The sequence below is a fragment of the Apis florea genome, unplaced genomic scaffold (assembly GCF_048593485.1).
Source record: "Apis florea isolate Af1SG1 unplaced genomic scaffold, ASM4859348v1 contig_2272_pilon, whole genome shotgun sequence".
Lineage (NCBI taxonomy): Eukaryota > Metazoa > Arthropoda > Insecta > Hymenoptera > Apidae > Apis > Apis florea.
The window spans coordinates 1,503,462-1,528,742 of NW_028256549.1; the positions used below are offsets into that span (position 1 = coordinate 1,503,462).

Consider the following 25,281-nt stretch of genomic DNA (forward strand, 5'->3'; position numbering starts at 1 on the left):
ATTTTTCTATTCCCGTTATATCCATATCCTTTCTCATATCACTTCCTAATTCAAATTCTGTTTATTGTACAATCTTTTTTAATGTCATTCTTATAACATATCATCATTATACTATATCCATATATTTGATATGTTTTAATAGTAAGTTTAATTCGATTATAAGTGTTGTAATAAAAAAGTATTTATCACTTGCAAGATAAAATAGAGGAGAAGAAGAAAAGACTCTAAGCAAAAAAGACTCTAAATTGGATATTAGAGAAAAATTGGATAGAAAATTAATTAAATTAAATAATATATAGAAAATGAGTTCAATTTAGTATTCGTCAATAGCATCTGTCTCTACATCAATCGAATCTAAGCCAACCTCTTCATAATCCTTTTCAAGAGCTGCAAGATCTTCACGAGCTTCAGAAAATTCACCTTCTTCCATACCCTCGCCAACGTACCAATGAACAAAAGCTCTTTTAGCGTACATAAGATCAAACTTATGATCAAGTCGAGCCCAAGCTTCAGCAATAGCTGTTGTATTAGACAACATGCAAACAGCTCGTTGTACTTTAGCTAAATCTCCACCCGGTACAACTGTTGGTGGTTGATAATTTATACCGACTTTGAATCCAGTTGGGCACCAGTCAACAAATTGTATTGTTCGTTTTGTTTTAATAGTGGCGATCGCTGCATTCACGTCCTTTGGGACGACATCCCCTCTATACAGCATACAGCAAGCCATATATTTTCCGTGTCTTGGATCACACTTGACCATTTGATTAGCTGGTTCGAAGCATGCGTTAGTGATTTCTGCGACCGAAAGTTGCTCGTGATATGCTTTTTCAGCGGATATTACAGGAGCATAAGTAACCAAAGGAAAATGAATTCTTGGGTAAGGAACTAAGTTTGTCTGAAACTCGGTTAAATCTACATTTAAAGCACCATCAAATCGCAACGACGCTGTTATTGAAGAAACAATCTGTCCGATCAGTCTATTAAGATTAGTATAAGTTGGTCTTTCGATATCAAGATTGCGTCGGCAAATGTCATAAATTGCTTCGTTGTCGACCATAAAAGCGCAGTCTGAATGCTCGAGAGTCGTATGAGTAGTAAGAATGGAATTATATGGTTCAACAACAGCTGTAGAAACTCGTGGAGCCGGGTATATAGCAAATTCTAATTTAGATTTTTTTCCATATTCAACAGAAAGACGTTCCATTAATAAAGAAGCGAATCCCGATCCAGTACCACCACCGAATGAATGAAAAATAAGAAATCCCTGTAAACCGGTACATTGATCTGCTAGTTTACGTACACGGTCAATGACTAAATCGACAATTTCTTTGCCAATTGTGTAGTGACCACGAGCATAATTATTTGCTGCATCTTCTTTGCCAGTGATCAATTGTTCTGGATGGAAAAGATGCTTATATATTCCAGTTCGAACTTCGTCTACAAAAACAAAAAAAAAAAATCTCAATATTTCTATTTTTAATCTCTAATAATCAAATGATTTCCTTTTTTTCTCTTACCAACTACTGTAGGTTCCAAATCGACGAATACTGCTCTAGGTACATGTTTGCCAGAACTAGTTTCGTTGAAAAAAGTACTAAAACTATCATCACCGCCAAATGTTTTATCAGATGGCATTTGTCCATCCGGTTGTATTCCATGTTCCAAACAATAGAGTTCCCAACAAGCATTTCCAATTTGGACTCCAGCTTGTCCAACATGAATAGATATGCACTCTCGCTAAAATAATATAAAAAATTGTATTTTTGAAAGAAACAAGATTTCTTCTTTTTCTTTTTTTCCTTATCTAATTTTTATTATTTATCTAAATTCAATAGTATTAAACCACTGTCCCTTTTTCAAAAAAGATTATCAGAAAATGAAATTTATTTTTTTTATCTTGTCAATATATATTTCGATAATTATTATTTTCAATATAATATGAAATGAAATCTTAAATCTATTATCTTTACTTAGTTAAATTATTAATTTTATCTTTATATTTTTTTATTATTTCAATAATCATTTACCTAGAAAAATAGGCATTTTTCTTACCATTTTAATTATATAAAAGTAATAAAGTTTATTAATGCTATTATGTAACTTGTAAAATAATTAAACACAAAATTTTTCACGACACGATTACACAGAAGATGAGACCGTTTCTTTGAACGATTAAAACTTAATGACGCAATGCAGAAACGGTCGTCGGCCTCTTATATCCTCCTCTTCGAATCGTCTCGAAATATTTAAAAGAAATTGTAAATAATTATTTGAAAAAATTATTTTCCTCTTTTAGAATTTTTCATTATTTCCTTTTTTAAATATAATATAAAACTTTGCACATTTTTATTTGATAAAAATATTCATTTTTTAAATTTTAAATCATTATTAAAATAGACACAAGATGTTTTTAAACAAATTCACTTTCAGTTACGTCGCATTTAAGATTAAATCTAATAAACGAATATAAATAGCATAACGGTAGCTACAACTAGCAAAGTTAGCCAAATCGTACACAGCCAGTTGAATAAAAAGTTCATGATGCAAATTCTTGTGAGTTATTTTCGTTTACATATACATATATATATATATATATTAAATATATATATTTATACATATATTCCTTTTGTTCCTCACAATTCGGTCTTTCTATAATAAATCTAAAAATATTTCTATATTTTTAAATTTTTCTATTAATAAAAAAAAATGAAATATTAATTTGTATTTTAATAATGATTATAAATTAAAACTTAACATTAGGCAAATTTACATATTATTTTTATTTTATATATGATTTTTGAAAATATTTTTACATACAAATTTGTAATGTGTTTGATTCATATAATTAAATTAATTTCTTCTAATCTAAAGATTTATAGATAGCCAAAATTTCCAAAATAACAGATTTTTCAAACTGCAAAGTTAATAATTATTAATAATTGATTTTTCTTGTAAATATTTTAAGTACAAATAATGATACTTCTTAGCTATTATTTAAACAATAATCGAATAATATTAATTTCATTAAATAAATAATTTTTTAATAGAAATTCTTCGTGATTTAGATAATTATTAAGTTAAGATTATTAAGTGTAATTAAATATCAAAATTTTGAAACAATTATAAATATATAATACGAGCATTATGTTGATTACTTTTTAGAGATACATACGTACCCATTGAAAAAGACATGTAGTTGCCTGTTACTATAAAATTATCTATTTTACAATTGGTTTCTATTATTATATATTATAGTATTATATTCATAGTATCATATTCATTTTTTGTATAATACAAACAAATTAAATAAAAATATTAATAATATTATAACTATTAAACATACATATTTAGTGTTTGTAAACATAACCTTTTTGTTTTATTAACCATATATCGAATGAAAAGTATTTTGAAATACTGAAATATAAAAACATATGTACTTTGTATGTATATATATTCAATAATTCTTGTTACATTATTATTATCTCAATTATAAACAACACGTACTATGGGACGTAGTCGTTCACCCTCTCCAGGAAGAAGAAGAGATCGATCTCGAGATCGAGATCGGGAACGTGAACGAGACAGAGATAGAAGAAGAAGACGTTCTCGTGAAAGAAGACGAAGGTATTTTTCTATAATTTATCACAGAATGAAATTATATAAAAAATTAAATGATAAAAATGACATAAATTTGAAATCATTTTAGATCTGTTGAACGGGATCGTGTAAAATCGAGAGAAAGAGAAAGGGATCGTGACCGTGAACGAGATAGACACAGACGTTCATATAGTAGATCTAGATCAAGAGAAAGAGATAGACCTAAACCCAAATTAAAACCTACAACAGAACGTCCTGTTATTACAGGTATGTAGATTTAATATTAAAAAAATATGAATTTGGAAAATCTAATTTTTTAAATGAATATTTTACAGAAGCTGATCTTCAAGGAAAAACACCAGAAGAACAAGAAATGATGAGAATAATGGGTTTTTGTGGTTTTGATACTACTAAGGGCAAAAAAGTTGAAGGAAATGATGTGGGAGCTGTACATGTTATTCTTAAAAGAAAATATAGACAATATATGAACAGAAAAGGAGGATTCAATAGACCATTGGATTTTGTAGCATAAATTTTATAAATATGACAATTCCATAAACAATACAATTTCAAATTCTTTACAATTTGTACGAGTTCCATTGTTTTAGTGAGCCTGATTACAACAATAGGATGTGCAAATGGTACAGAAAATAATTCATATAAGTAAATATATTATATCATACAGAAAAAAGTGAATCTAAAAACAAAATATGCTTAATTTTTGTTTCTTTTTTTTTTTTTTTAATATATCTTTTAACCCAAATTTTAAATAAGAATATTTCAATCTTCTGTTCTACATCGTTTTTTTGAAGGTATTGTATTATCATCGTTGTCACTCAAATCATCTGCATTTGAAATAGGATTTTCAGAGTTTTCTGGACTTGATGAAGCAAGCTATAAAAATTAAAAATATTTTAGAATATTGCTAATATTTTTAAAGAAATTAATAAATAATAAATTCTTTGTTAACTGATATTACCAAGCTTGTATCCATTTTCTCAAGTCCTTCTACCAATTCTGGATTTTTTATTCTAAAATCTCTAGTTATGCTGTGTTTCATGTAATTTTCTAATGGTATCTAATCACATAAATCATTGAATTCTATGTGAATACAAAGTGAATGAATGAATAAACTATTTAATAGGTTGATTTAATACTTACACCCGTTCTTTTGCCAAGTAATAATATTTCTTTATTAAATTGTTCAATTTCATATACTACACGAGGTATTATTTTAGTTTCTTTTAAAATTTTATTTCTTTGTGCATAAGAGTCAGATTTTGATTGTAATTTATTTTGATTTTCCTGATTTTTTTGATAAAAATAAATACATATTAATAATACTATTAATATTATTGATAAAAAATTTATGAAAGTAAAAAAAAACATACCTCTACATATGTTACTAAATTATAGAAAGTAGATTTTAATGGTTTACCAGCTAATTGTACCAGTTGAATGAATCTACAATCATTATACAATAAAAAATTCAATAATGTATAAATTGTTAGTTATACAAAATAATATGTATACAGTACATACTTAACAGCTTGGAATGCTGCATTTTGAATATTTGATTTTGTGTAAAAATATTTTGTAAGATTTCCAAGTAAATGATACAAATATTGCAAATTTTTAAAAGTATTGTCAATACATGGACTTGATTCAATTGATGTATTAGCTAATGTTTGAAGTACTTGAGCAAGATAGGATAGTTGTTTACATAAATTGCGTTCCTTTTCTTTTAAATTATTATTTGCTGTTAAAACAATATAATTTTCATGGATGTTGTAAAATTTTTATTTCATATTTCAAATTTATACTTACATACTTCATCAATTGTTCCAGGTGCTCGAACTATGATGTCTTCTGCTTTTAATCGCATCAACAACCATGAAGCATTATCCAATTTTTGTTTAATGTGATTATTTAATACATTATAAATTTGTAATATAGTATCTTCGCGAATAATTTTATATATTTTATTCATTATTAACTCGGTCTATATTTGATAAAAATAAAAATCAATGACAATTCAATGTGAAATACAAAAAAATGTTGAATATTGTAAAATAAAGAATATTACTTACACCATCAATAGTTCCAACTTTTTCGCATAATTCCATACAAATTTCATTTAATGTTTCTCCATACTGTTGTGTATGTTCTTCTAAATGTAAAAAGAATTGCAAGATTGCAGGAACAATAGAACTTCGAATATTTTCGATTTGAATCATTTTTTTTATACATTTTAGCATCTTTTATGAAAAAAAAAATATACATAGAAATGATTATATGAATATATATAAAGATATAGGAAGAATTATATTTAGAAAATAATTTTTTTTTTAATTGAAAATTAATTTTTTATAGTTATAATAATTTTTATATCTTAATATATTCCTATAGAAATAAAATCATTTTTATGAGAGACAGTACACAAACCTTATCAGGATTGTAATTTTCAAAATTAATTTTATATGTGTATTGTTCCATTATTTCTAATAATAAACATGATACTTTCTTTTTCTCATCATCATCATTCATGTCTTCTGTAAGAAACTTTTCCAAATATTCTTTCAATGAAAAAATAATTTCTTGTAACTGAAAATTAATATCTTTAGATATTGAATCTTTCTTAGATTGTATTTCAACTGTAAAATATAAATAAAATTATACAAAAAATTGTCATTAAATTATATTAAATTATCATATAATAAATTATTATGTAAATACATACAAATTGAATTAAGAAATGATTGTAACTCGAATGATAATAATGTACATACACAATAAGAGATTTCTTTAAAACATTGCAAAGCTAATATAGTTACTTGTGCATCATTTGTAAGAGCATCAATTATATTTTGTATGAAATGTTTATAAAGCAATCTAAATAATAAAAGTACTTTCATTATTATTAATTAATATAAAAAAGTAAGATTCAAAACATTTAATATTGAACATCATTTTTTTGCTTTAAACTTACCTTCCAATATCAATATACGTATTTAGATATCGGTGATTTTGCGATTGAGAAATATCCTTTATAGACAGTTTTATCCGTTGTAAAAGTTGTTCACATATTTGTAATATATAATAACAAAAATTATGATTTTTTCGAAGTATAACATCATTTTGAGTTGACTGTCTGTTTATGAATTGTAATTAAATTTACTGTATTATTACACTCTAAACATTTCCACAGTTTAATGATAATAATTCAATAATTAATTAACAATCTTAAGATCCAGTAATAACTTGAATATCATAATTATATTCTTATATTATTCGACTTTATTAAGGATAACATTTGAATAAAAAAATATTTTTGATATTGGAATTTTACATAAAAATATTTCTTTAATAATAAAACCGTGGAAACGTTTAGAACGATTTAATAATGGCATCTTAATAATACTCATTCAATTATCATACTTACGAAAATAAAAGCAACAAACTTTGACGAATCACATCTAAATCCATAATAGTATTTGGAATTTTTATATTATTTGATTTGATGGATTTTTTAGTTGTATTATTGATATCTTTATTCTTCTTATTTTTACCATTATCAATTTTTTTTATTTTTGTAGATTGCTAAAAAATTCATGTGATTTTTAATACATTTTAATATGTAATAAATACAAATAAAATATAATAATGAAATATATATATTGATCATTTTACCATTTTAATAAAGTCTACCAAACGTGTGTATGCTTTAAATAAATCATTGATATTATTCAAGACTTTATCATTCCCTTTTGACCATTCACCAATTCTAAATGCTATTAAAGCTTCACAAATCTCAATAGCCATGCTAAGGTTTTTTAGTTTTATCTGTGATTTTGATTCTCCATGGAAAAAATCAGTTCCATGCTCCTAAGATAATATTTGTTTTTATATTAACATATTTATATTATTTTCTCATATTGAAATTTTAATTATCAGATTTAAATAAATAAAATTTTAATTACCAAATTTAAATGTTCTAATTCTATAATTGTCATTTTTTCACATAATAATTCCAAAATATTATATATTTTTTCAGAAGTACTTGAATTCTTTGTAATTGTATTAATATATATTTTTTGTAATGCAAATATCAATTGAGCAATAGGTTCTTGCATAATTACATCCATACCATGAATATCTGTACATAATTCTAATTTTATAGGAGGCAAAATGTTATCATCTGCATGAAGGTAAAGATTCAAATGTGAAAAAAGCATATCTAATATAATTTCTACTATTTCAGGATTTTTGATTGTAGTATTGTATAAACCTAAAAATATAATATTATTTATGAAAATAATAAGTTTTTCATTGGTCATTTAAATAAATCTTTTTTACCTTCATATAAATGTAATCTAACTTCAAATTCATAAGTAAAACTTTTTTTTAATATATCCAATATTTCATAACATAAAGTTCTACCATATTCTGTAAGTGATCTTTCTGGTTGCGAATTATACTCCAAAGTTACCTAAATTATAAGATTAAAAATAATTATATTTTTGTTATTAAAATCAATAAATTAATAGTCTTATTTTCATCTAAAATTTTTAGATACACATACTTGAGTTAATGTTGATTTAGAATTAGAACTACTTGTGTATTCAAAGGAATTAAGTTGACTCAATCTAAAATTATATTGACAATGCATTTTTTTATATTTTAACATCTCAATAAATCCTGTAACTGCCATTTGTCGTTTTGATGTGCCTTTTCTGTAAAGAGCTTTTCTTAAAGTCAATAAAAGATTTTCTCGTACATTAGGCGAAATAGGTATTAATGGAAAAATAGCATATAAAACTTGAGTAGCAACTTTAGGTTGCAAAAGTAACAATCGTTCGAGAATGATCATAATCATAGTTTGATGTTCCAAAACAATCATTGACAATTCACGACACATATATTTTAAACAATCTAGAAAATATTTCTTTTTATTATGATAATATTTGATGCAGTTTTATAATAAATATTGTTGTCTTTCTACCTGTATAATGTACTGTTGGCATATTCCCTGCTACTATTTTATTAATTAATTCTTGTAATACAATAGGAATTGTCTCATGACGTTTTTTAATTATTTCTCGTATTATTTCAGATCCTATATACCACATAGCTGTTGCATTATTTTTTGATTTTTGATCAGCACTCATTAATGTAAAAGCTAAATTAGTAAGTCCTTTTAATACTAAATGGCGTTCTTTATTGCTATAAAATAATTAAATAATAATATTAAAACAAAGTATAAAAAATAATATTAATTAAATAACATTAAATTGAATTGACCTGCTATCAATGACTTGTTGAATAATGCCAATTATATTACAAGGAGAAGGTAAAAATTGCCTTAACCATGCACTATTTTGTCGCTTTTCTTTTTCTAAAGTATTGTGAACAATAGCCAATTTTAATATTTCAAAAATCTATCAAACATATCGTTTTTTTACATTAAAACATTAGATTACAATGAAATTCTTGATTATATGTTAAAAATTATGATACCTGATCTTCATATATATCAGAAACTGACATTAAAACACAAAGTATAAATGATTGTAATATATATTCTGGAGCATAAGACACATGTTTAAGGAAACGAATAAAATCTTTCATATTTTCATGATTTAATTGTGTAGCTTGATATATATGATACAAAACAGTGCTTTCAATATCTTGTATCTCTCTCAAATTAATTACATCTGCAAGTATATATATTTAAAAGAGAATATTAATACAATAGATATATATGAATTTAAATATTTTTGTTTACGTACCTATACTTTCAAAATTATCTATATTGTTGGCTAAATTGGTTCTAGAATAACACAAATCAAAATACTTAGATAAGGCACTCAAAAGTTTTTGATTATCTCGATTTGTGCATAATTTTAATGTTTGATATGTGAAAGAAGGTACTTGATCCAGAGGAAGATTTGGAAGAGCAGAACATAACGTTTTTAAAACTTCATTACGATTTATCTTATCCAATGCCATATCCCTTTACATAAAAAAAATTTGGATAATTTTTAAATTTTTAAAATTTTATATATAAAATTAATATTTAAAATTTTATAAAGTTTAAAAATCATATACCCAAACATTTTTGCCAAAGATGGTAAAAAATTGACATTCCAATCATAATTACATATATCTTTAACAATTAATGTTTTATATTCAATTCCTGACACTTCGGTATCTGCATGAACAATATATTTTTCATTTTCCAATGCTTCAAATAAAGCAGGTAATAAATCTTTCCAACTGTAAAAAAAAAAGATAGTATTAAAAAATATGATATCAAAAAAGAAGAAAAGAATAATAGAAAGTATAAATGGTTTTACCTCTGTAACTCATCAGCATCATTGCGAATATTTTTAACACAAAAATCGACAAATTTGACAAGATATTGTTTCGAATATCTTGGAAAATCAGCAATTATCCAATTAATAATCGTATTTACTTGCCCTGTAGATATATTAACTTTTCCCAAATTCTTCAGTATATATTCGATAAGTTTTTGTCGTTTTAATTGACCCTCATCAGAATCATAAAATGCTTGCAAAAGATCATCTAATATTTTCGTAGCATCCAATTGACAAATAATGTTTTGTACTAATTGTATAAGCTGTTAAAATTATTCTTTAAGCTCGAATATCATTGTCATTGTTTAAAATATAATTTTCATAGTTACTTACCTCTTCTTTATTCAAATCTTGAACAAATGCGCGCAATTTTAATTGATCATCTCGTAAATTTTCAAAACGATGATACATATTCGATATTTTTTATATAAATTCAGTTTATATTTTTATTTATTTATAAGTTAAAGTTAATTTAGACAGTATTTAATTTTTTCTTTTTTATTTAATGAAAAAACTTTAAATTATTTCTTCTTTTCGTATATACAAATGCGTATGCATTCATAAATTTATTTTGAGTTTATCAAATCTCTTATAGATGCCGTTTAATGCCAAACAAGCATAGCATTATTTGATGATAGAAAGGAAAGAAAAGGCGGGAAATAATTAAAAATTTTCTATTCAATAAGTAATATATTTAAAAATTTTATTTTCATTTGATATTAAAATAAAAATATTATAACATATATAAATATATAATATTATAATATTATAATATATATATATATATAGAATATAAATATTATAATATATGTATACAAGTTTTCAAAGCATGTTTTTTGAATTTGATTTTTAAATATGTCGTAATTCTTTGTTAGATTACTTAGAAATTATCTTAATTATATATATTATGTAAAAAATATAAAGATGTATATTTATATCATATTTTTATTTATAAAAATTTGATAATTCATTGTAAAATAATGATAAAGTATTTCATCCGAAATAAATGAGACATTTTCAAAGTAAGAATATTAAATATTAATAGTATATATATTATTATTTGCATTAATATTCCAATCAAAATTTTAGCAAGAAAGTAAAAGTGTAAAATCGTTTTTTTCTGTGACAGTAATCAGACTCGACGAATTTGGATTTTTAGTCCAAGGTCGGAGGAGATAAATTAACGATATTATTGAAAGGGAGAACAAAAAAAAGAGAATCGGGTGTGGCAGAGGAAAGCACACAAACGGTTACAGCATGCTCTTATGGCGAAAGTATTTTTCGGTACTCGTTCGAAACACGCCCTTGTACCCCACCTGATTTCAGTTGGTTCGACTATATAAGATTTCGGCTACGAAAGGATCAGCACACATTTGCTTTCATACATTGTTGAAGAATCGATCAAAATCTACCTGACTCACAATGTTCTCGAAGGTAAGCGATGTAAAATAATTTAATAAGTGAATATAGAGAACATTTATATATACTATATATTTTTAATAAACAATGTTGAATCTTATTTTATATGTTTCTATATAATAATCATATAGATATACTATGAAAATATATGTATATCATATATTACTAAAAATAAGGAAAGAAAAATAGAGAAAGAAAATTGTATGAAATTATAATAGTTTTAAATATAATAGTTTCGTTTTTTTTTTTTCTCAGATCGTAGTACTCGCTTGTGCTCTGGCAATGTGCAATGGAGGAGTATTATTACCAGAAGCAACTGGACAATATTCTTTGACAACTGCGGCTTTAACATCAACATCTGACAATATACTTCGTAGCACAGGAAATTTGGCACAAATTGCAACTCAATCAAAAACAATTTCTACACCGTTTTCTAGCACTAGCAAATCTGATATTCGTGTAACAAATCCAGCGATTTATGCACACGCTGCTCCAGTAGCATACGCTGCAACGCATGCAGCACCCCTGGCAGCACCATTAGCTGCTGCTGCTCAACCAAGCACACTTCTTGGTGTCGCTTACTCCCCGGCAGTAGCTGTTTCACACATGGCCTATACCAGTCCCATCGGTGTCTCTTACGCATGGTAATCGTTCTCCCGAATTTCTTAGACCGCTAATGCCAATCTTTTAATATGACAATTCGATTCTACTTATCATTATGATTTATACATATCTGATATTTTCTCTATTTTTATTTATTAAATACAATTAATTAAACAATACACATTGAAGTGTAACAGCCTTATTTTCCTTTCCTTTTTTTCAAACACCCAAATGCTGCTAATGTCGATTATTATTATTCAATTGATAAAATGAAAATATCGATTCAGGCTTAGTATAGAATAACAATTGTACGTTTATTGAATAATCGATTATTACATTCTGTGACAGAGAAGATCGTTTGAATTGTAACAACGATCCGATACAAATGTTCGAATGCATCTCATGGTCGATAATGGTAAAATATCGAGTTTTTAATCGAATTATCGCTCTGTAATACAAATTCAAGCGTAGACCTTAGAGGACCTTGACGGCTCCTATCCCATTCAAGGCTATACCATTAAGTCCTAGAGGGGCAGCCGCTAAACCAGTAGTGATAGCAGCGGGTGCAGCTGCGATTGCGGTTGTCAATCCAGGTGTAAGAAGTGTTGTAGGTGCAGCAACAGCAGCTGTAGCCACTGGGGCTGAAAACCAAAAAATTTGGAAAATATTGCGCTTGTAATAAATCGAATTTTGCAATTAAATCGAAATCAAGGAAAAAAGAATCGTTCGAAGAATCGGTTATTAAGAATGACTGATAGTTATTTAGAGCTAAGGAACAATTATTACGTCGATTTTAAACTTTTATATCGAATCTGCTCGTTAAGTTAAGATTAAGCTACACGCACGAAATATGTACACACAAAACGATATTATTCGTACGTATTAAAGCATAGCATGTTTAACGAATAACAAGAAAGAAATGAAAAAAAAAAAAAAAAGAAAAAGGAATTGAAAAGATGAAATGAGTAAAGCAACAATTGATACAGTAGAAAATGGAACGTGAGAAAAGCGGACTAACGAAGTATCGATACTAATGCATGAAGAAAATGTATCGACGTTATCGACCGATATTCGATATTCGATTAAAACCATCACGAAGAAAAAAAAAATGATGAGACAACATGTCGCTATATATACCAATATTCTGTCCAGCAATATATATATATATATAAGATATTAAAAAAGTAAATTGGCACCCAGGTAATCAGGTACCTGCAATAGCGGTATTTGCGACCGCAACTACCGGGGCGGGTACAGCAGTCGCCGTCACGATTCCAGGATTGTTAACGCGTACGTCCGCTTTCCTGACGCTACTGAACGGCGTGTCTATGCTCTTCGCATAGGCCGATATGGCACCTAAATTACCGATACCCCGTATCACATTGGAGGTGGACGTTGCGATAGTTGGTACCGCGAGCGTGGCCGTGGACAGTGGAAGGGTTGCTGCTGCTGCTGCTGCTGCTGGCTGTACTGCAACCGCTGCGGGCGCGGCTGCGAGCAAACTACCTCCAATTACGCCAGCTTGCCCAACTGCCAGCAGACAACCGCAAATCACCAAAAACTGAAAGAAAAGAAAAATTTTCTCTCTCTCTCTCTCTCTCTCTGTCCGTTCCTCCCCACTTTAACACCCCCTCCTTCTTCTTCCCGTCAACGATCGCAGATAACTGGATTTATTTAACGGGGAAACTTTCATTTCGATCTTGAGAATCGTGATAAGTAATTAAATATCTTATTTTTACGCCTTTTACTTACTCTAAACATGATGATAGATAGCGCCTGCTTTCTTCACCGTTTGGAAGCAACAAACGAATTGAATGCATCTAATAAATCTGTCAGTCTATTTATACGCAAGCTCTTGTAAGTTAGATAGTTAACTCGAACCATTTTTTCTCCGAAAACTTGGTATCAAGTGTCGACCAAAGACAGGTATATTGCATAGCAAACTTATAACGAGCCGACATTGCATCACATATATATATATTTATATATATATATGTAGCTAGAACAAATTTGATATCGCAAAAATTTATTAACAGATTGATCGTGCTCTGGTTTTCTCTGGAAAGGAAATGTTCATTTTGTTGTTTGAAGGAAATGAAAAAGAAAAAATGAAATTCAAAAAGCAAAACGATATCGAGCGAAAAATAATCGATAATGGAACCAAAAGTTGTCAAACGTATGTGAAAATAGGCTCAATTTCGTATCATTTAAATGTACATTACAACATCAACGTGTAAATGTACACCAACGATTGAAAAGTAAAAGAAACAGATAGATACTCTGCAATTACTCAATATCGGTATATCTCATATTGCAACCGATATGCCTTCAGATGTATTATAGAATTACAGTTTAGCCATCATATAAAGAATTGTAGAATCGTACGTTTGATAGATGTATATTTACAAAGATATATAAAGGAATAAAATAATTAATAAATTCCTGAAAAAATTTTTTGTAAATTTTAAAATTCATAATCATTGATTCATTGTAATCATTGATCATCGACATAAGTGTGTAAATAAATTGTTTTGAAATTATAAAGTCGTATTTGTTTGCAAATAATAATGTGAGAAAATTGTAGAAAAAAACTTGTTTAATCTACTTTCGAATGATCAAAAATGACAAAAGAAAAAGATGGGGGAAAGTAGAGGGAGGGGGTAGGGGGAGAAAGAAACCAATGAGAGTGGGAAAGAATGAATATAAGTAAGTTACCAAGTGAACGGGAACGTAATCGGACTATCTTTGTTGGTTACAGTTATTATGCAATTGACATTGGCAAAGTGTAACAGTATGAACACGGCCAAGAACTAAGATTTCATAAGAATGCCAGAGGCGAAGGAGCAGCGTACATATGTTATAATTGCTGTAAGCTAACGTATATGAAAATGCTTTCTTCATTTTTGTTTCTTTAAAGATTTCTTTAGAAATTATTAAATTATGATTCTTTCCATTTAAAATTTCTGATAGATTAATGATAAATTATATGATTGAATATTGCGTATTTTCATCAAGCATAAATATTATACATATACACAACAACATACATAGATTTTAGATTAATCGTTTCAACAGATTTGCGCATTATTAAAAATTTTTCGATACAAAGGTTCGATACAGGTTTCATTTATTTATTATTTCTCTATAAAATAAAATATAATACATCGATATATTTCTACATTTTATTCTGAATAATATTTTATTAATAGCACAAACTTATAATTCGTTGGTTGTATTAGAATAACATCCTAAATAATTTATATAATATATCATTATATCCGTTATACATATAAATTTGATTGTACGTGAAGTAAAATCATTTAGTTAGATTCTCTATTTTATAATCTAACTGTAGGAATGTCGGAAAAAATATGTCAAAATCATTAATAACTTCACATATGTAACGCGTTTATATATAATAAGTTAATTAATATTATAGCTCCTTAAATTAAAATCGATTTAAGATTCTTAAATTTAATTAATAAAAAAAATATTTTTACACGAATGTATAAGCGATCCATAAATATATTCACTTAATTATATTATAATTTTTAAAATATCCACCTATATCGCGCGTTATTATTTGCATACAATTTAGTTTCAATCTTTTTAAATGATAATCAATTTTTTTTTCATAAATATAAGAAATAATATATAAACATACATATATATATAAAGAAAAAGCTGAATATATATATATATATGTATATATACATATCAGTTTTTTCTTTTTCGCTCTTTTATTTTTTCTAAGAATTAAAAATTAAATAAAATTTCAAAGACTATATACAATAGTCTTCATAAAAATAATTTTTATATTTTGTCTTCACAGCATATGTCTTCATCATTTCTTGTACCATTCAGGATATCAACTCGTTTGTAGCACGAGGATATTTTTCTTTTCATTTCCAAATATTAATATATTATAATTATAATAATAAGATAGCTCTAATCCATCGTTTACTATATAAATAATTTTTTTGTTTAACAATCATAATAATTAAAAGCGCAAAAAAGAAAGAAAAAATCAGCATAAATATATTATATCCAACTATGAAATAAGCATACTACTTAAGGATATATGAAAGGGACAATGAATGTAAAGAGTTGCATTTTCTTTTTTTTTTCCGTTTTATCAATGCATTCGTTAATTTTAGAAAATTTAATAGATGGATAATATCATGCACAAATTTTTATCGTGTTCTTAAATAAATTCTTATCTCCAAATTAACTACTAATGATAAATTATAATGATTAATTAAACTCAAAACGTAGTAATAATACGCATATAAATAGAATTAAAAATATTATATTATATATTGGTTCACATTGATGTCGGGGACCAAAAATTCATCTCTCTTAATTCTGATGGTTTTGCTTGAAATACATTTGAGAAAGCTGGTTTTTCAACTGGTTTTTCATCACTTCCGACATATGTGAGATTTTGCGATGAAATAGATTTTTTTCGAGCAAATGCTTTAAGTGAAGGAGCTGAAACATCTGTTTCGTCCTCTTCGTCAATTTTACCAGTAACAATTTCCCTAGATTGTCCGAAGATGCTTGATAAGATCCAACCTCCTTGATATTTTTCACGATCAAGAAGAAATGGGCTAGTAAAATACCGATTAGAAGGAACACGTCGACGAGTTTTCGGGGAACTATTTGGACTGCCTGCGGGCGAAGCGAGTGGAGTAGCTGGCAAAGATTTACTTCCTTTTTTATATTGTTTGTCAGCCTGTTCGGCCGAGAAATTTTCGTGAAGTTTGTTAGACATTATCTGACTGGCTACAAGAACAATCGATTTTCCACAAAGTGCTGATTCACCATGAAATCCATCATCTATTCCTTGTGATTTTGTAATTTTCGTATTGTTGGTTGATGTTTTTAGACTTGATTTAGTGTCATTGCCTAGAATGCAAAATCACAAAACTTCAATTATATAATACACAAAATATGAAACAATATTTCTTATATTTCATTCTATTTTGTCATTTATATAATTACGAATCGTACAAAAAATACATATAATAATTAATATTAATACCTTTATTTGTTGTTGGTATAAATTGTTGACAAGATAAAGGATGCTTGCTAAAATCAATCTCCTGATTTTTTTTCTTCTCTTCAATAATCTGTTGCTGCGTATCTTGTGTTTTTATATTATTTGTTGATGGAGTAATATTTTGTTCATTAAAAACTTCATCAATTGGTCGAAAGTCTTGCGAAACTGATAATCGATTTTGTGTCTTTGGATACCGTATATAAAAGAAGCTGTCGTCGTGAGATGGAGGACTAAATGTAGTCTCGTCAAAATCGAATCTGCATAAAAAAAAATGCGAAAAGCTGTAATTTTACATTTTACGAAGTAGGATCAATAAAAAAAAAACAAGGCTAAGCTACTTATAAAAAGATCCAACTGTTTTATCACATTTCTTCGACTCACGATTCTATTAAAAAATTCTTTCAACTATGAAATATTTTTATTGTATATTATTAAATATTTCTTGTTTGTAAATTTCACTTTTTAAAATATTAGATACTTATTTATAAATTTTTAAATCCTATAGTAATGCATAAATATCAACGATATAATCTTAAGCGTATACTTCATTAATTGAACACTAAACTAGATGCAATCGTGCCGTAAATGAAAAGATATTTAATCCGAATTTTTGGCGTAAAACAACATTAAAAGAAATAATATTGAAAAATAAAATAATAGAACGCTATACGCAGCACACAAACTGCACGAGGCCGTACTTCTCTCATGAAGAGTGTCATAAGTCTAAGAATAGCACAATGCCCATGCGATCAACTGCTTATTCGCGTTATATTACGTGTTGGCCAAATATCATATATATTTCTTTTTGCTTGCAAAATATATATATGGAATACTAAAGTTTTAAATAATATAAATTTAAATTTTATTTTATATTTTAAACAATTAATTTGCAAATATTCAAAATTAAATCATATGGAATGATTTAGATTGATTTTTTGTATTCATAACATTATATTATATATAATGTTACAAATTCTCAGAAATATTTTACGGGCAATTAAAAAAATTGCCTCTTACCGTTGGTTTAAATCTCTTCTACTTATTCAGCAAAGAATAATGTTAAAGCATCATGAGCCTGCAACTTAGTACAAGTCGAAGTTTAACAACTTTAAGATGCTTCTCTCAAAAGAAATTAAAAAAAAAACATACCTGCTATCGGTTCTTCCTTTCATCCACTGTGGCAAAGATATTCCACTGCTAAGTGATCTATCTTGTCTTGTGGAACCCATTTTGCAATCCAATTTTCTTTTTTTTTTTTTCCAAATTTAATATAATAAAAAGTACTTTATTTCCAAATACTAATACATATATATATTATATATGATATATATATATATCTATATATATATATATATATATATATATATTATATTTTTTTTGTTAGATCACACTTTGATACATCGGATTTAAAAAATACCAAAATTTAAAATTATAATTTTTTATAAGTTTTCAGTAAAATATTTTCTAGGAGATTGATCTGCACGTTGTTCTACAGACCTAAAACACAAATAAGATAATAGATCTGAATGTGCTTTAATTATATACAATTTTATTAAATATTTTTTTCATTCTAGAAATATATTATTTAAATAAATTGCAAAAAGAAACATATTTTACATTTAATATAAAAATCATTTCGGGAAAAGAAAATATACGAAAAGAATCGATTTATAATATTTAATTTGTTTAAACGGATATGTTTAATTAATTAATTCTAAATTTGAAGAAAAATTGCGAAGAAATTATATCTTGATCAATGTTTCTTTATTATATCCTTCGTCTTTATTTTTTACTGAATTTATATTTTTGTGATTTAAATTGCGAAGCTTTTATCATATATATACATTATATAATGTGTATGTTTTCGTGCTCTCTCTCTCTCTCTCTTTCTCTCGTACAAATATATTTTTATTATTGTATCTACATATTTTTTATATTGGATAAAAAATTATTTTATTTAATCATTTGATAATAATTTAATGAATAAAATCTAAAAATATAGAATTTAAATCTAAAAAAATCATTGTATCAAAAGTTACGTATGTTTAAAAATGTATATCGTATGAATTACTAGTATGCTGAAGCCATTTTGGCTTCGTTTACAATCCATTCGTTCGATGGACAACAAATGGCGAATGCTGAGTCAGATGTTATAAACAAATGATTTTGAACCGATTTGATTTTTGTATTATCAGCTTTGAAAGCGGCCAGAAATTTGTTTAACTTATATCTAATTTATAATTAATATATTTTATTTATTTACGAAGTCAAGATTGCAATTTATTGTTTTATCGATATATCCTTCAGCATTCATTAATCAATTTTATAATTTTTATAATTTTTAAAATCATTGATGAATTTAACTTAATATAATATAAATTTAATTTTAGCATAATATAAAACTTGTGTTTTTTTCGTAAATTCTACTCGTTTATTAAAATGTCAACATAAAATCAAATCACTTAAAAAAAAATTAGAAAAAGTAAAAGTAAAAAAATAGTTAAACCAATATCAAAGAACAAAAGAAGAAATAACAAAATTTAATAATAATAAAAATAATTTGCACGAAGCAAAAAAAATATATTTTAAAATCTACTGATAGTATTTTTACTTATTTAATACTGTTTTAAAAATTATAATATAAACAAACATACTTCATTCAATAAACAAAAGTTTTGTTAACCGATTATTTACTTACTTGCTTTATATGATGTGTTGAATGTCGTTGTATAATTAATAGCCCCATAACGGCAATATTTTCATAAGATCTTGAAAATGACGATACTGTAAATGTAAAACAACACAACTACCTATGGATTAATATAGATGGCATAAACTCATATTCATCTGCGTTATATGTCAAAAGAATCAGTTTCTTAATGGCGGAAAATTTCTATTTATAGAAAAATAAAAAAACTAGATTAATATAGGGGAAATAAAGAGAAATTATATTTTGATATAAGAATTTGCAACTACTAAAGAAAGATTACACATTTTTTTATATATTTTATATTATATATATATATAAAATTTTATATATAAAATTATATATTATATATAATTTTTGTATATATTTAAATTTATTATAAATCTATTCAATTTATTATATATATCTATTCAATTATAAAATATATTTTGTAATAAATTAAAATTTTGAATGGATATAAATTCGCAATAATATTATCATAAAAATTCGGATTAAAATTGATCAACTATGATAATCAATTAACCAATCCAAATAATTTAGTGAATTATAAAGTTACTAGACTAGGTAAATTTATATCTCAAGTATTGTAAAAGCAAACGCTCTTCCGGTTAGGGTTACGAGGTAGAATCATTGACGGTAAGTTTGTTAAAATTTAAATCGATTTCAATCGGAATTAAATAAACAATTTCAATAAACATTTTGCATAAAAATTGTATTAATTTTAACTTATAAATATGATTATTAATAATTTTATAAGATATCAATAATAATTATATTTTTAATGACAGTTATTCTAACCTATTTATTATATCTGTATATAAATAAATATACATAATTTAATAATAAAAATTTATTGTTATTAAACTATTAAATGTAACGTATAATTTTGCTATGAATTATTAAATTTCAATTTTATTAGAATTAATCCAAAGTAATATCTATTAATATTTTGCATATACAGGTAACCAATAATAATGAAATTTAATCGACTTGTTTCTTCTTCACGCCGAAAAAATCGAAAGAGACATTTTACGGCGCCTTCTCATATTCGAAGAAGACTTATGTCGGCTCCTCTGTCGAAAGAACTTCGGCAGAAATATAACGTTCGTTCTATGCCAATTCGCAAAGATGATGAAGTTCAGGTAGGATATTAAATATGTTATGAATTATTTAAAGATTAAAAAAACAATTATATTAATAATTGGTAATTAATTTATTAAATATTTGTAATTGTTTTCAACAGGTTGTACGTGGACATTATAAAGGACAACAAGTTGGCAAAGTTGTTCAAGTATATAGGAAAAAATTCGTCATATATATAGAAAGAATTCAACGTGAAAAAATTAATACTGCTAATGTGTATGTTGGTATTGATCCCTCTAAGGTAAAAAAATAGTCATTTCTTTTATTGTATTTTATTATATATTATCTAATTTTAATAAATGATGAATTAAACCATTCACATAGATAAATAGCTTAATGTTTGTCATTTACATTGATATAAAAGGGTTCTCCTTTATATTTATGAATTTGACTTGCTTAGCTTTTTTACTGCAGAAAAATTGGCACTGATTTTATTTTACTTTATCTTTATTGATAAAAATATTTGTTTTTTTTTTTTTTACAATTTAAATTTTGTTTGCTTTACAGACAGTCATTGTAAAATTAAAAATGGATAAAGATCGTAAGAAAATTATTGACAGAAGAAGTAAAGGTAGACTTGCTGCATTAGGCAAGGATAAAGGCAAATATACTGAAGATTCAACTGCTGCCATGGAAACTTCATAAATTTAAAATATAGTTTCATTTATAAAATTTAATAAAAATGTTAACACTGGAATTATGCGTAATATATTTTCAATACTTACTAATATATAAAATATATATTTCAAGATTTTTTTGTGTTATTTTAATATATATAAAAATATACTATAATTTATTAAAACATATACTAAGATTTCTACATATTTAAATCAATTACAAAATTGTTACATTTATAAACAAATCAACAATATTGTAATAGATGTCAATCATAAATTTTTAAAATTATTATTAAAATCATTAAAAAATTATGCAAAAATATGATACAAATTGTTCTTATAAAAACATAAATAGATAAATTTCTAAATTAATTGCACAAATTACTTACATTTTCATTATTTAAATATTTTTGATAATTGATCATTTTTTTATGTAACAAATTTTGCTTAATTTGGACAAATGAATTTTATGTAATTTTTTCTCCTGCTACTGCTCTTGTTATTGGTTTAATATTTACTAAAAATAAAAAATATTTTTTAAATATTAATTTATATATGTATATATAAAAAATTATTATCAATATATTAAATATATACCTATTTTGTAGGGTTTGTGAATTTTTCCACTAGCAAAAACCCAAGATGTACTATCTATACTTTTACATTCAACTTTGTATTTCTTTTTTCCAAGTTTTAATTTTTTGTCTGTCAAAACTATTTTACTTCCTATTAATTCACTTTCAAGTACCTGTATATAGTAGAAATAAAATAAAATATTATATTCTGGAATTTTTTCTATATCAATATAATTTATGTATATTATACCGTAGAAGGAATGTCAATAAGAAAAACATCATCCATTTCTATATCCTTAAGGGTAAAAGAAGGTATTGTTGTTTCAAGTACTAAACTTTCTTTTTTTATTAATTCCTGTAACTGAAAAAATGAAAGAAATAAAATATATAAAATAGAAATAATGTGCTTAAACAAAAAATAAAATCAAATTTTTTATTTATACATTGCATGGTCTACCACATATTGATGATTGTGCATTTTCTGATTGTACTGTACACTCTATTTTTAAATTCTTTTTATTTAATTTTCTTACATTTTGTTTTTTGTTAAAATTATGATTTATTGTATTATTTAATGAATTTGATTTATGTTGAATATATTTATCATTATTTTGTAATTTTTCATCAAATTTCATTGAAATTTCATGTTTGGAATTTATATCTTCATCTTCATTATTTAATGTATCTATTGATTCTTTAGATCGTTCAAATAGTTTATTTCTCATATTTTCAACATTGTAACATGTATCATCATTATCACTAGAATTATTATCTTCAATTAAATTTAATCTTCTTAATTGTTGTACTCGTTTTCTATCCTTAGGGGAAATATTATCTTCCATTATTTCTTGTGCTTCCTTTATTTCATGTTTTTCATCATAAAAATCTAATTCATCTGGTTCACTATGATTATCAAATACAGATGTATCACATATTATTTTATACTTCCTATTAACAATTTCTGTGTGAGTAACTTTGGGTTGTACTTTATGTTTTTCTCTCTTTTCCTTATATATTATTTCATTTATATTTTTATCTACATGTAATATCATATCTTTATTATCTGATTTATTTGACATGTGCCTTTCAGAATTATTATCACAATCTATCAAATTATTTTTTGTGGATTGTGGAGAAGTAATTGATATATTTTGTTCTGTATTTTGAATTATATTTTTAACTTTTTTATAATGTTTTTTTTTATGATCTGAAGTTTCTTCCTCTGAATCTTCTTCAATACCTGAATCTTTTGGTTGATATGTATTGCCTATAACTAAAAGCTGATCTTTCAATTCTTTTCTAATTAAATTTTTCTCTGATTGATTACAATTTTGAATCAAAAGTATATTTTTATTTATACAAGAATCATTAGGATTTTGATTTTCATTATTATGATTTGATAATGAAGTCATTTCTTTCTTGATTCCTTTTACTAATTTTGTATTAGAATCATCAAGTAATTCATAAGAATAATTTCCATTTAAATGAAACTTTTCATCAATATTATTCAACACAAGATTTGATACTTCTAATTCATTATTTTTGTTTACTGTTTCATGTACTATATTTATATCATGTTTTATTTTATTTGAATCTGAAACTCTAGAACATTTATCTTTAATTTTTTCTACAGTATAAATTTCATTATTTATTGACATTTCATGTGATGGATTTAAAATACTTTCTTTAGAACAGTTTGTATCAAATGTCTGGAAGTTATCTTGTATGTTACTTTTAGCATTTATTAGAGAAGAAGTTACATTAGAAGATGTTAAATCATTTATATTTGTTTTTTTTGTTTCAAAAGAAGAATCTTTAATTCTTTTTTTAACAACTTTTTGCCAACCTAAATTTATACTTTCTGATGATTTTCTTTTACGTTTTTCTCTATGTGTTTTCTTAGTTTTTAAATTAGAAACAATATCATTTTTATTAGTCTCAAATTCTGATTCACATGTATACTTTTTATTTTTATTAGATATTTGCATTATGTACTCTGTTAAACTCAGATCAGATTTATATAATATACTGTAATCATCTTCTGTAAAACTTACATTATCATCAGTTTCACTATCATCTGACAAATTTCGAAGAATTGAAGTTTTCATTTTAATATATTGACTATATGATTTTAAACTCTGAAACTCTTTAATTGCAATATTCATAGCTTTATTTCTCTGGCGTATTTTTCTAGATGGTACTAGTTTGTGTATTAAAGAAAAATCTATCATTCTATTTGCAACTGTATTTGGTACTAATTGCCAAGTAATTTCATTCGATTCCATAGTATAATAAAATTTTTCGTTCAATAATATTGAAAATTGTTCAATAACTTAACCTCTATTATCAGTTTTAAATCCAACAATGATATATTAATATTTAAAATAAAGACGTGAATGAATAAGAATAAAATATTTTATAATTTAAGACAATGTCAATTATTAAAATATTTATTATTTTAAACATTTATCACAAAATTTGTATATATTTATGTAAATATTGTATACATAATAATACATACAAGTAATACATTAAGATACAATGAAACGATTTAAAATGTAGAGGTTACTTTTTCTTTTTTTTTTCTTTTTTTTTAAATAGATTTATAGATTTTTTTTATAAAATACTTATATTTTATATTCAATTAAAAGCAAAATTACAATAATTATACAATAAAAATAATATTTTGATTAATAAATAAAGATCAAAAATATATTACATTAGTTATATTTTTATTAAATTCTAATATATTTAAAAAAATAAAAATATTTGAAATAATATTTAAAATAAACATGAATTTTTATAATATTTCCAATAATATTGAATAAAATAAATTTTTAAATTGATATCTGTCATATAATTAAACTAATTTCTATCATTATTCATTTTATATCTTTAAAAAATAAAAAATATATAAATGGAATATAATATGAATTAAAATTGAATCTATTAAAACTGAAATAAATAATAAAGAATTTTTGACAATTTTTATTACATATATATTCGTTATCAAATAGTGAAAAAGAAATTATAAATAAATAATAATCACTATATCAATTATCGTAACATCAATGGTAGTTCTCTTGAAAATGTATTCAATTTGAAAAAAGAAAATGTTTCATTATGAAATTTTTAGTATATGTATTTGTATACCGGAAGTGTATGAATAGATGGATAT

The 25,281-nt window shown here is 25.1% G+C and overlaps 8 protein-coding genes across 13 annotated transcripts; 3 read left to right on the plus strand and 5 right to left on the minus strand.

The window, feature by feature from the left end:
* Positions 1-294: 294 nt before the first annotated feature.
* LOC100871971 (tubulin alpha-1 chain) lies at positions 295-3,575 on the minus strand. Of its 2 annotated transcripts, none has more exons than XM_086902536.1 (3): positions 3,508-3,575; positions 1,521-1,740; positions 295-1,440 (listed from the first exon to the last, which is right to left on the minus strand). In XM_086902536.1, the coding sequence occupies exons 2-3, from the start codon at positions 1,636-1,638 to the stop codon at positions 314-316; spliced, it is 1,245 nt and encodes a 414-aa protein (XP_086758662.1). In that variant the 5' UTR covers positions 1,639-1,740; positions 3,508-3,575; the 3' UTR covers positions 295-313. The 2 variants fall into 2 exon arrangements, with proteins under 2 accessions (XP_086758662.1, XP_003692081.2); XM_003692033.4 differs by lacking the exon at positions 3,508-3,575 and adding an exon at positions 2,056-2,568.
* ytr (U4/U6.U5 small nuclear ribonucleoprotein 27 kDa protein yantar) lies at positions 3,377-5,698 on the plus strand. The gene is made up of 4 exons (XM_003692036.4): positions 3,377-3,627; positions 3,710-3,867; positions 3,936-4,241; positions 5,449-5,698. Exons 1-3 carry the CDS (start codon positions 3,509-3,511, stop codon positions 4,130-4,132), a joined length of 474 nt encoding a protein of 157 aa, XP_003692084.1. The 5' UTR covers positions 3,377-3,508; the 3' UTR covers positions 4,133-4,241; positions 5,449-5,698.
* Positions 4,120-10,577, minus strand: FANCI (Fanconi anemia complementation group I). Of its 3 annotated transcripts, none has more exons than XR_015290576.1 (22): positions 10,311-10,577; positions 9,957-10,240; positions 9,709-9,876; positions 9,390-9,613; positions 9,118-9,314; positions 8,902-9,038; positions 8,603-8,823; positions 8,183-8,532; positions 7,957-8,089; positions 7,581-7,888; positions 7,291-7,485; positions 7,043-7,200; positions 6,590-6,751; positions 6,341-6,492; positions 6,046-6,254; positions 5,691-5,858; positions 5,432-5,602; positions 5,143-5,359; positions 4,992-5,064; positions 4,762-4,905; positions 4,580-4,678; positions 4,120-4,494 (listed from the first exon to the last, which is right to left on the minus strand). XR_015290576.1 is itself a non-coding variant. In XM_086902531.1 (22 exons), exons 1-22 carry the CDS (start codon positions 10,386-10,388, stop codon positions 4,381-4,383), a joined length of 3,966 nt encoding a protein of 1,321 aa, XP_086758657.1. In that variant the 5' UTR covers positions 10,389-10,577; the 3' UTR covers positions 4,120-4,380. The 3 variants fall into 3 exon arrangements, 1 of the variants encoding a protein (XP_086758657.1); XM_086902531.1 differs by having other exon boundaries at positions 5,428-5,602; XR_015290575.1 differs by lacking the exon at positions 5,143-5,359 and having other exon boundaries at positions 5,428-5,602.
* A 504-nt stretch (positions 10,578-11,081) lies between these two features.
* On the plus strand, positions 11,082-12,178 carry CPF1 (cuticular protein CPF1). The gene is made up of 2 exons (XM_003692038.4): positions 11,082-11,411; positions 11,652-12,178. Exons 1-2 carry the CDS (start codon positions 11,400-11,402, stop codon positions 12,042-12,044), a joined length of 405 nt encoding a protein of 134 aa, XP_003692086.1. The 5' UTR covers positions 11,082-11,399; the 3' UTR covers positions 12,045-12,178.
* A 110-nt stretch (positions 12,179-12,288) lies between these two features.
* On the minus strand, positions 12,289-13,815 carry CPF2 (cuticular protein CPF2). Of its 2 annotated transcripts, none has more exons than XM_086902540.1 (3): positions 13,752-13,815; positions 13,371-13,560; positions 12,289-12,640 (listed from the first exon to the last, which is right to left on the minus strand). In XM_086902540.1, exons 1-3 carry the CDS (start codon positions 13,758-13,760, stop codon positions 12,474-12,476), a joined length of 366 nt encoding a protein of 121 aa, XP_086758666.1. In that variant the 5' UTR covers positions 13,761-13,815; the 3' UTR covers positions 12,289-12,473. The 2 variants fall into 2 exon arrangements, with proteins under 2 accessions (XP_086758666.1, XP_086758664.1); XM_086902538.1 differs by having other exon boundaries at positions 13,212-13,560.
* Positions 13,816-16,111: 2,296 nt separating this feature from the next.
* On the minus strand, positions 16,112-18,383 carry LOC100872212 (uncharacterized). 2 transcript variants are annotated; one of them, XM_003692034.4, is made up of 3 exons: positions 18,211-18,383; positions 17,044-17,318; positions 16,112-16,907 (listed from the first exon to the last, which is right to left on the minus strand). In XM_003692034.4, the coding sequence occupies exons 1-3, from the start codon at positions 18,288-18,290 to the stop codon at positions 16,324-16,326; spliced, it is 939 nt and encodes a 312-aa protein (XP_003692082.1). In that variant the 5' UTR covers positions 18,291-18,383; the 3' UTR covers positions 16,112-16,323. The 2 variants fall into 2 exon arrangements, with proteins under 2 accessions (XP_003692082.1, XP_086758663.1); XM_086902537.1 differs by lacking the exon at positions 18,211-18,383 and adding an exon at positions 17,606-17,775.
* A 1,947-nt stretch (positions 18,384-20,330) lies between these two features.
* On the plus strand, positions 20,331-21,608 carry RpL26 (ribosomal protein L26). Its single transcript, XM_012484327.3, has 4 exons — positions 20,331-20,404; positions 20,730-20,910; positions 21,012-21,152; positions 21,419-21,608. Exons 2-4 carry the CDS (start codon positions 20,743-20,745, stop codon positions 21,554-21,556), a joined length of 447 nt encoding a protein of 148 aa, XP_012339781.1. The 5' UTR covers positions 20,331-20,404; positions 20,730-20,742; the 3' UTR covers positions 21,557-21,608.
* LOC105734938 (uncharacterized) lies at positions 20,963-25,020 on the minus strand. Its single transcript, XM_012484170.3, has 4 exons — positions 22,547-25,020; positions 22,354-22,464; positions 22,126-22,276; positions 20,963-22,045 (listed from the first exon to the last, which is right to left on the minus strand). The coding sequence occupies exons 1-4, from the start codon at positions 24,386-24,388 to the stop codon at positions 21,996-21,998; spliced, it is 2,154 nt and encodes a 717-aa protein (XP_012339624.3). The 5' UTR covers positions 24,389-25,020; the 3' UTR covers positions 20,963-21,995.
* Positions 25,021-25,281: the final 261 nt, after the last annotated feature.

Bases quoted from the DNA above. Each gene is read 5' to 3' on its own strand.
- LOC100871971 (XM_003692033.4), bottom strand. The intron at 1,441-1,520 runs GTAAGAGAAAAA...TTGTTTTTGTAG, and splicing joins TTTGGAACCTACAGTAGTTG to ACGAAGTTCGAACTGGAATA.
- ytr (XM_003692036.4), top strand. From the start codon at position 3,509: ATGGGACGTAGTCGTTCACCCTCTCCAGGAAGAAGAAGAGATCGATCT. The intron at 3,628-3,709 runs GTATTTTTCTAT...AAATCATTTTAG, and splicing joins TCTCGTGAAAGAAGACGAAG to ATCTGTTGAACGGGATCGTG. The intron at 3,868-3,935 runs GTATGTAGATTT...AATATTTTACAG, and splicing joins AGAACGTCCTGTTATTACAG to AAGCTGATCTTCAAGGAAAA.
- FANCI (XM_086902531.1), bottom strand. From the start codon at position 10,388: ATGTATCATCGTTTTGAAAATTTACGAGATGATCAATTAAAATTGCGC. The intron at 9,614-9,708 runs GTATATGATTTT...TTTTATGTAAAG, and splicing joins TCTTTGGCAAAAATGTTTGG to GGATATGGCATTGGATAAGA. The intron at 4,679-4,761 runs GTAAGTATTAAA...TTATGTGATTAG, and splicing joins TACTTGGCAAAAGAACGGGT to ATACCATTAGAAAATTACAT.
- CPF2 (XM_086902538.1), bottom strand. The intron at 12,641-13,211 runs GTACCTGATTAC...TTTGGTTTTCAG, and splicing joins CGCAAATACCGCTATTGCAG to CCCCAGTGGCTACAGCTGCT.
- LOC100872212 (XM_003692034.4), bottom strand. From the start codon at position 18,290: ATGGGTTCCACAAGACAAGATAGATCACTTAGCAGTGGAATATCTTTG. The intron at 17,319-18,210 runs GTATGTTTTTTT...TTTTTTATGCAG, and splicing joins AAAGGAAGAACCGATAGCAG to ATTCGATTTTGACGAGACTA. The intron at 16,908-17,043 runs GTATTAATATTA...TTTGCATTCTAG, and splicing joins TATACCAACAACAAATAAAG to GCAATGACACTAAATCAAGT.
- RpL26 (XM_012484327.3), top strand. From the start codon at position 20,743: ATGAAATTTAATCGACTTGTTTCTTCTTCACGCCGAAAAAATCGAAAG. The intron at 20,911-21,011 runs GTAGGATATTAA...TGTTTTCAACAG, and splicing joins GCAAAGATGATGAAGTTCAG to GTTGTACGTGGACATTATAA. The intron at 21,153-21,418 runs GTAAAAAAATAG...TTTGCTTTACAG, and splicing joins TTGGTATTGATCCCTCTAAG to ACAGTCATTGTAAAATTAAA.
- LOC105734938 (XM_012484170.3), bottom strand. From the start codon at position 24,388: ATGGAATCGAATGAAATTACTTGGCAATTAGTACCAAATACAGTTGCA. The intron at 22,465-22,546 runs GTATAAATAAAA...TCATTTTTTCAG, and splicing joins TATGTGGTAGACCATGCAAT to TTACAGGAATTAATAAAAAA. The intron at 22,046-22,125 runs GTATATATTTAA...TTTTATTTTTAG, and splicing joins TCACAAACCCTACAAAATAG to TAAATATTAAACCAATAACA.